At 42.9% G+C, this 10,077-nt stretch overlaps 1 protein-coding gene across 5 annotated transcripts in view; it reads left to right on the top strand.

Annotated features, from left to right (window-relative positions):
* Positions 1–7,594, top strand: part of LOC137558594 (granzyme A-like) — a 54,859-nt gene extending 47,265 nt beyond the window's left edge. For all 5 annotated transcript variants that reach the window (XM_068271757.1, XM_068271754.1, XM_068271755.1 and 2 more), the window contains 2 exons: positions 2,298–2,567; positions 6,916–7,594. In XM_068271757.1, coding sequence (XP_068127858.1) covers positions 2,298–2,567; positions 6,916–7,077 — 432 coding nt within the window. In that variant the 3' untranslated portion in view covers positions 7,078–7,594. The remainder of the gene's footprint in view (positions 1–2,297; positions 2,568–6,915) is intronic.
* Positions 7,595–10,077: the final 2,483 nt, after the last annotated feature.

Here is a 10,077-nt window from a genome sequence, read left to right as displayed (position 1 = left end):
TTTCCAAATAAAATATTGTCATCCCCATACATTGTATTAGGGATATCATTTAAATGTTGCAATAAATGGGACAAATCGAATGCGTGGCTTTTATCCATAGTAGAACGTTTTATTTTAAAACTATTATGGCCGAAAACTTGGAAATAATGACATTTTTCCATTTTTTTTCTTATTATTCCCATTAAAATGCATTTAGAATTAGAATAAAATAATTCTTAGCATAATGTACCACCCAAAGAAAGCCTAATTGGTGGTGGAAAAAAACAGGTTGTGATAAGTAGTGAAAAGTAGTGATAAAGTTAGTGGGGAATTAATGGGAGAAGCGCTGAAATGTTAAAATTCCTGTCGTCCATAAGGTGAAAACTACCCGTGGGCTGAAATGGTTAATGTGCAATGTTTATTGTTAAATATTGCTATTTGTGAAACTTTAATAAATTTTAACTTTTTAAAAAAATTACTTAGGAGCTGTTATAAAATAATTTGAATTTGGAGTGCCACAAAATAGGACTAAACTTAATACATGCTACCAAGACCCCCATGTTTAGGCATGCAGCAGTAAAACTCCTCTTGGTGGTATAAAAGTCACCTCTTGGTGGTATAAAACTCCATTAAGATTACATAAGATATTTCCCAGTGTTTCACCCTTGTGCTTCAGAGGCTTCCAAGCAGATGGCTTCCTCCTTCACATTTTCTGGGAATACAAAGAGGGAAGAGGCACCCAATGGGTATTAAAACTGTGTTAAAGAAAATCTGTAACGAAAAAACCTCCCTTGGGGGGTACTCACCTTGTGTGGGGGAAGCCTCCGGATCCTATTGAGGCTTCCCCCATCCTCCTCAGTCCCACGGCGGCGGTGAAAATCCTCCTGGAACAGCGGCGATGTAAATATTTACCTCCTTGGCTCCAGCGCAGGCGCAGTATCCACTCTCTGAGCGGAGATAGGCAAAAAATAGCCGATCTCCGTCGGGCAGTAGAGCGGACCCGACGGAGATCGGCTATTTTCGCCTATCTCCGTGGGAAGAGCCGCAACAGCTGGAGCGAGAAAAGGTAAATATTGCACAGCCTGACAAAATGTCAGCTGTGCTCTCCGTGGGCTGCAGCGAGACCGCCGTGGGACACAGGAGGATGGGAGAAGCCTCAACAGGGTCCAGAGGATTTCCCCTACTAAGGTGAGTAACCACCATGGGAACTTTTTTTTCAGTATAGATTTTCTTTAAAAACAGCTAACAATAGAAAAAATGAGGTGGCTTACCTCAAATGACGACAAATTTGTATACTATAGATAACACATTTTTAATAAGCACTTGGGAGGGGTGTTTTATTTAGTTAGGTGTTTACCACCCCTACCAACATCTGGAATATTTTTACCTAGAGAGCGACCAAGTCCAGTCCATCTTGACAACTGAGTGGAGTCGGGGTTGTTCATCCCCACCTGCCTTCAAAGGACGGTTGTCCATTTGCCACCCTCCTTTGTGAGTGCCACGATCTTACTACACCATTGTGGTTCCTGTTTTCTCTGTGTTCTTTTTCCACTCCGGGGTGTTCTTTGATCACCCTACACATCCGCAATTTGCAGTTGCTTACAAAACTTTATGGAAAAGTTGAAAGAGTGCTTCCGTACTCTGTTCTCTGCTACAGTCGAGATTGATACGCAACAGGCCTTGCCGTTAACGCCTAATTCTAGTATCTCAAAACAATATAGAAGGGTGTATTATATTTTTGGGCTATGGCTCGGAACTGGAAGCAAGGTATTTTTTCGTTTGATCAAATTTTGAGTAGGGTGGAAGAGGAGAGGTTGATGTATTTTCTCCACTGTACCATGCAGAACACTATACTCAAGTTTCATGCTAACTGGTCCAAAGTTCACATGTTTGCTGCTCAAGAAACTAGACAGATTGGCCTGGAAAGGAAATAGCTGTAGTATGCCTTTAATATTCCCTATGGAAGTTGTTGCAAGTTTTGGTTCTGGTTTAATTTACTCTCTTTTTGCCCTTTACATTCCATTTAGGTACTGAATACAGATGCCATTTAGGTACTAACTCTTGTAAGCTGTGCAAATTGAGCTGATGCTGCAGGTCATGTGTTACTTTATGATGATGATTGTTGTGTTCTATGACCTGCTGTCTTTTTCTTTAAAAAAAAAAAAAACACAGTTAAAGAAAATAATTTGTATTCTTTCAAACCTGAGCAGATTTTCAGACCTTTCCATTACTGTAATGTTCAAAAGGATAGATTGAGAGTTCAGAATGATTTGACTTATTGCCTGAAATCTTTAAAATTTCAAACCATCTTCTTACAGCTCTCTCATAAAGCAAGGTTAAGCAAAACTGTGAACCCCTTGCAATTGCCAACAACATTCTGGGATGTGAAACCTGGGACCATTTGTGAAGTAGCAGGGTGGGGCAGAACCTCTAATGATGATGTCTACCACCCATCAGACAAGCTAATGGAAGTTTTTCTGCCTGCTATAAGTAGAGAGAAATGTGCTGCAATCACAAAAACTTTAAAGGTTATCACCAAAAATATGATGTGCACTCTGGATGCCACTGGAGGAAAAGGTCCTTGCAGTGTAAGTATACAATACCTTTTCAGTTTCTCTTGGAAGATCTCTAAAACAACAGCAGCTAGGCTTGGATCACACATAAAAAGGTGTCCCGTCATGTCACTTTTTGACAGTCGGCATCCGTAGAGATGGCCCGCTTTAGCTTATGTTATTTTTCACTCCTGTGTGTCCATTGAACACCTTAGCTTTTGGAGACAGGTCTGCTGGTAGTGCACTGACCATAACCCAATAACCCTTCACCACCATTACAGGCATCTAGTATTCACTACTTCCCCCTGTGCAAGGCCTCAGTGCAGAATCAGTGTTTTTTTTGGTCACTTAACTGTCATTGAACTACCTCAGTCTGACCGTAGGGGCTGGAAAACCGCAATTGCCTGCACTCCCACTACACACCACCCCACAAAGACTGCCACCCGAGAGAACTAACATTTATGTCGTGGAGGTGTCAACTAGTAAAAACAATGATTTGCTCACCTGACTTTATCGCTGAAGCTCTTTGCGGTTGTTTGCGGTGCATTAAACGTATCGATTCGTCTGTCAGTGTGAACCGGGCATAACCCTTACACTACCTTAACTCCGTGTGCACACTCCTGATGTTTTAAAGCACTTAATTCTACAAATTTAGAAATTTACTGTGATTTCTGCCCTTTAGCAATTAAACCACAACTCTGCATCAACTACATAATTTTTGGTGGGACTTTTGCTATGGATGTCCCTTCGGCATGCCATGGTCCAGGTGTTAGGCCCCTTGAAACAACTTTTCCATCACTTTTAGGAACAGTCCCTATAGGTTTTAAAATTTGCCTGCCCATTAAAGTCTGTGGTGGTTCGCCAGATTTGCCTGTTCGCAAAGTTTTGCGGACCATACAGTACTGGACTGGACCGGAAATGTGCAGATTTATATGTGAAACTGGCTTTACACAGTATCAAGGCAGAGGGAGCAAGGTATGGTCTGCTGTTACTCATGGAGCTTATTAGCAGACATTAAACCAACAAATGTTGATTCAGTATGTTGTTTTCTTGCAAGCTTTTGAAATAAGTTTCTGCTTCTTTTTAACATATAAGTCTAGTGTGCTCTCCACGGGTGCCTCTAGCCATTTTGTCACTCCAGGTGAGAAAACCTGTGGCAACCCCCCCCGGACACCGCCAACCCATGAAAATAATGATAATGCAACAGCGTTTCAACAGAAAATAATCATAATGCGGCAGTGCTTCACCAGAAAATACTTATCATGGCATAATTTCACCAGAAAATACGTAATGCGGGCAGCATTTCACTAGAAAATACGTAATGCGTATTTGGGTAGAGTTTCACCAGAAAACATACTTAACGCGGGAAGCGTTTCACCAGAAATCACACTTGATGCTGGCAGCGTTTCACCAGAAATCACACTTAATGCGGGCAGCATTTCACCAGAAATCACACTTAATGCGTGCAGCATTTCACCAGAAAATACACTTAATGCGGGCAGAGTTTCACCAGAAATCATACTTAATGCATGCAGCATTTTACCAGAAATCACACTTAATGCAGGCAGTGTTTCACCAGAACTCACTCTTAATGCGGGCAGAGTATCACCAGAAATCACACTTAATGCGGACATTGTTTCACCAGAAATCACTATTAAAGCGGGCAGTGTTTTACCAGAAATCCCACTTAATGTGGGCAGAGTTTCACCAGAAATCACACTTAATGCTGGCAGCGTTTCACCAGAAATCACATTTAATGCGGCAGAGTTTCACCAGAAATCACACTTAATGCAGGCAGCATTTCAGCAGAAAGAGAGCATTTACTCACCTGCATAAGACTCCTCTTCTCCAGGCCTCCGGCATGCAGCTCCCTGATGATCTTCGTTTCTGCAGCCAATGTGGGAGTTTTGTGCAGCCAGTGCGGCTGCACAAAACTTCCGCGCTGACAGGAAGAACAGGGCTACGGGAAGATGCCGCCCGAAGCCCTGCACTGGAGTCACAAATAGTCTCCAATGCAGGGATTCTGGCACCATCTTCCAATAGCCCTGCTCTGCTTGCCAGAACCGTCAGAGGTGAGCTTGGGGGAGGCGGTGCCGGCAGGTGAACTGGCGCAGAGTCTATTAGACGCCACAAACCAGTTCACAACCTGGAGAGGCACCATCTGGTGGAGGGGTGGCCTCCATCTCCCCCACACGGCGCTCCAGGCGGCTGCCTTGTCGGCCTGGTGCACCAGGTGCCCCTGGTGCTCTCTGTCACCATAAGTCATCCAGAAGCAGTCTCAATGTTGTCAGGGGATTCCCCAACTTGCCCCTGGCTTACATAGTGATACACCTCAAATAAAAACGCCAATAGGCGAGCGGGGACACAGCAGGCGGTCCTGGAGTGTATAACTTTCTGTGCGCTGAGGTGGTACATGATTAACCTTATCACAATATATTAGTGTTTTTATTTGAGGTGTATCACCATACAAGCTGGAGGCACATTGATGTCAAAGAACATTGAGACTGCTCCTGAACAACATATGGTAAAAGAGACAGCACTAGATGTTATATATTAAAATTAGTTCAAGTGTTGGACAGAGTGTGTGAGACCCGCCTCTTGAATGAGACCCGCCTCTGAATACACAAACTTTTCCACTTCAACATTTGTAGATTTCAGCAGTACAGTATCATAGTAAAGTCTGTCTTTATATGGTTCTGGCAAACATAACAAAATCAAGAGGCATAGCAATAAGGGATTCAAGTTAGCATTAGCAACTGCAGCCCACCTTCAACTCCTGTGCTATCGCTTTATTGATGATCTTATGCTGTTAATGGTCACCTTTGTATATGTTTTCAGTTGTGTGGTAAACATTAATAAACTGCTCTCCCCTGCTTACACCTCTCTGCAGGGCCAGATTTGTGATCTTTACCACCCTAAGCCACCATCAGCAGCTGCCCCTCTTCAGTATAGGTAGCTAGATGACCACCTTCCCTCCAGTATAGGTAGCACGTTGACCCTTCACTCTACTATGGGCAGCCAGATGACCCTTCCCCCCATCTCCAGTATAGGTAGCACATTGACCCTTCACTCTACTATGGGCAGCCAGATGACCCTTCCCCCCATCTCCAGTATAGGTAGCACATTGACCCTTCACTCTACTATGGGCAGCCAGATGACCCTTCCCCCCACCTCCAGTATAGGTAGCCAGATAACCCTCCCCACTTCAGTTTAGATGATGACCCCCTCTTCCCTCCAGTATAGTTATCCTGATGCCCCCCCCCCCATTTTCCCTCTAGTATAAGAAGCCAGATGACCCTCCCCACCTTCTTCTGTACAGGTAGCCTGATGACTCTCCCCCCCCCCAGTATAGCTTGTTTCCCGCCCGTCCTAAATTCTGTGTTACCCTAGGCCATTGCCTATGTGGCCTTGGCTTGAATCCGGCCCTGCCTCTCTGACACTACAGCTGTTATTGGCAGGTTTTAATGTCCGTCTCAGTTGTTATGAATGAAATGCAGGGCGGGCCCAAAATTTACACTGGGGCTCATAGCTCCTTAGGTACACCATTGAAAAAATTGCCTCTAATACCATTAAAGATTTGGAACAAACCAAATGTAATATTCATTTTAAATCAATAAGAAAAACATGATCTTTAACCCCTTGCGTACCAGCAGTCTCTGGCCTCTTAAGGACCAGATACTGCTGGTACTGCAAAACGGCACTTCCCGATCAATTGCCACACATGCCTGCGGCTCCTGCCAGTCACGCCATTCTCCCATCCCCTCTCTCTGCCGTCTCTATGATGGCAGAGCGCTGTGTGCCGGTCAGGAGCCGCTTTTATTGGCTCCTGACCCTTTCAATCAATGTAAGCCAACGAGATTGGCTCACAGTGATCATGCTCAGTCAGGAGCCAATGAAAGCAGCTCTTGACCTGCTCACAGAGCTCTTCCGTCATATTGATGGTAGAGTGAGTGAAATTGGGGAGGTGGGGAAAGAGAGGCACGATCGTCGGGAGCGGCGGCGATGTTGAAATCTACATCATGTCAGACCCGCTCAGGACGTAGATTTCAACCGTGTTGGTCCGGAAGCAGCGCGGCTGAGATGGCCAGTCAGAGGTGAGCTCTAGTGTGCATGTGCAGTTCTTTTACGCATGCACACAAGCAACAGCTGACCAATACATTCTGTGTCTAGGAAGAAGGGATGTTAACTATTCTATTTACATGTAAACGTTTGGTTGTGGAGGCCTTGTACCCCATTACAGTAATTTAGTCCTACAACCTTCCATTAGTATTATAGATGGGAACCTTTTATTTGACAAACTCTGTATTCATTACTGTTTGACCAACAAATGGCCCAAAATAGTAGCAATCAGAAATATAGATTTGTTTGTTTGTTTTTGCCTCAGGGTGACTCTGGAGGACCTCTGATATGCCAGGGGGAGATCCGAGGAGTTGTTTCTGCTGGCCCAAGATATTGTGGAGATCGTTACCTACCAAATATTTATGCGCTCCTCACTAAATATCATCTCAAGTGGATTAAAAGACAAATTAAAAAGAAATCAGAATGAGGAGCTTTTGCCATTTGTTTGCTTTTCTTGCTTGTTCATTTAATTGCTACCAATAATACAATGTTTTATGGTAAGTGGAGGAGGAAAAGAACAGATTGCAGTAATAATAATTCAAAAAAATAAAAAAAAAATGAATGAAGACCTCCAATTAGGTGACAAGGGGCCAGATGCAGTAAAGTGTACCTTTACTACCACCGGTGGAGAATTGTCAGTAACCCTTTAGTGACACACACGTACCGCAATTAAATCTATGGCTCTGACGGGTTAACAAATGGTGCTCCACCAGCAGTAGTAACAGTAACATTGCTGTGCGCACCCTGCGCCACCCATATATGCAGTTTGCTGCATCTGGCCCAATAAGTCAATTTTTTCCACCATCTTTATTTTTTTTAATACACCTGCAATTTTTTTGCCTTGCTTTTACTAACATTACGTTAAATGGAATTGTCTTTCTTTCATTTTAGTCACCTTGTGCTTGTAATTGTTTTTTTATTTTTCCTACAGGAAAATAACTTAAAGGGGCACTATGGCGAAAAATTGTAAAATTTAAAATATATTCAAACATACACAAATAAGAAGTATATTCTTTCCAGCCAGAGTAAAATGAGCCATAAATTACTTTTATCCTATGTTGCTGTCACTTACAGTAGGTAGTAGAAATCTGACAGAAGCGACAGGTTTTAGACTAGTCCATCTCTTCATGGGGGATTCTCAGGGATTTATATATTTTCAAAAGCAGTTAGTGAATGTCAGTTGCTTTTTTCTAACTGCCCAAAAACTGTGTAGCGGGTAGGGAAGCTGGCCAGCATCATTGTTTAAATCCTTTCTAGGGAATATCTTATTCTTTATAAGGAATAAAAGCCTTGCTGAGAATCCCCTATGAAGAGATGGACTAGTCCAAAACCTGTCGCTTCTGTCAGATTTCTACTACCTACTGTAAGTGACAGCAACATAGAAGACAAGTAATTTATGGCTCATTTTACTCTGGGAAAAACGTACTTCTTATTTGTCTATGTTTGCACATATTAACATTTTTCATTTTTTTACCATGGGGCCCCTTTAATCTTTCAGTAAGCAAATTATTTATGAGGCCAGTAATCCACATCAAGCAAAGAGCATCCATTTCTTTCAGCTTTGGCCAGTGAAACCAAAATAGGCAGGGGTATAGAGGAAAATAGGGGAATTGCAATACATTCCAGACCTTGGCCACATTGTTATTTACTATTTAGGTAGTCATACCTTCCAATAGGACCCACTCCAGTAGGTCCAGACATTAGCAAAGCATTGGGGATGTGGGCCCCCATGCTGCACAAATGGATTGGTTTGCAGTGGGAATGATGTAAAGTAGGATGCATGCACTTGTTATATAGGGGGAGTGTCATGGGGACATTTATACCTGGGAATAAAATGGTGGAACTTGTTATACAGGGGTAAATAACAGTGACACTTATTGCACAGAGCTCTGTTACCTGTACCAACAGATCTCTTGCTTAACCCAATCCACTTATACAACGATGCCAACAAAGTGGCAGTAAAAGCTAGAGTTCACCATAGCATAGATCTCTGCTTGTATATTTCCTGTGAAGCTGATAAGCTTAAAGGACATTTGTCTTTCCCCTCGTGTTTCTCATCTCTGCGCTACTTATTCTATCAGCTGAGAATGCACCTATTCTACTGCTAAGGGTTTTTTGACCATGCATTTTTGTAATTGCATTACTGATTTTACTGTTATCACACATAAACGATGAATGTATTTATGGTCCTAACTATTATAAAAATAAAGCAATCTTCCAGCATTAAGTCACTGTGGTCATTATTTCAAACCAGCAGCTGGAAAGGCCAGGTAGGTGATACACAACAGGATGGCCATGAGAAGTGTGTGATGGAAGATGGAGGTGTGGGCTGCTACAGTGACCAGACCAGCACTGTACCAATCAGACTTCTACAGATTTAATCTATGTAGACATGCTATAACAAAATAAAAGCTCCTTTGAAAGCTCACTGTACTGTACAGTGACCACACAAGTCCCCGTGAGTTCCCCCGTGACTACTCTGCAGTCCCCATGAGGCTGGGTGCACACATAGCATAAACGCTAGCGTAACGGAAAACGCTGCGTTTTATGCAGCAATGTTAGTCTATGGGACACAGAAGAAGCTGCTTTTCACTGCGTTTGTACAGTATATGTTTCACAAACACTGGTAGTGTGTTGCATGATATGCAGGCTGGCTGCCAAAACGCACATAATGAAAGTCTATGGTAACACATATGCATTGCGTTTTTTCATGCACTTTTAATTAAAAAGTAAAGATCTGACATGTGTTTCCACTTCCTGTTGTCTTCCTAGTGATTTGCATAAATAAACAAAATGCATACAAAACGCATATGCGTTTTACATTAGCCAACCGCAAACGCATTAAAAACGCACGCAAAACGCATGAAAAATGCATCTGCGTGGAAAGACGCAAAAAACAAACAAACAAAAAAAAACACTATAAAAACGCAATAAAAAATTGCTAACTCACCATCCTAAAACGCTACTTTTTCACGCTACGTCATATGTGAACCCAGCTTGAGGGTCTTCTTGACACTATTTGCTGTACCTTTAATCTGAGATTTATAAATTTTGCATAGGGCTGCGCCGCCTTTACACCATACAGTAATGCACCTCCAGATCTTATGAGACTAAGCCACAATTTTCGTATCAGACCTTACTGCAGTCCACAGACAATGTCCCAGAAGACCTTACTGTAACCAACCAATTAAATCCTATATATATGCAGTGCAACCAAATCAACCAGTATTGTTCATGGGGCTCCCATGATGAGTCTGATTGGACAAAACACGTAGGGCGGAGCTACGTCCAGCGCGTCTGACATCACTGCTTGCGAACAACCAGCCGGTGTACACCAACGAGCGGATGCAGGACGCCGTATTTCCTCCAGCTGATGCCAGGATAGACCCCGCTGCTAAGAGAATTAACTGATGTGCATACTATACAA

This window comes from Hyperolius riggenbachi, chromosome 1, assembly GCF_040937935.1.
Source record: "Hyperolius riggenbachi isolate aHypRig1 chromosome 1, aHypRig1.pri, whole genome shotgun sequence".
Taxonomy (NCBI): Eukaryota; Metazoa; Chordata; class Amphibia; order Anura; family Hyperoliidae; genus Hyperolius; species Hyperolius riggenbachi.
Note: the sequence above shows the minus strand (reverse complement) of the source record. Positions and strands in the feature narration are given on the sequence as shown.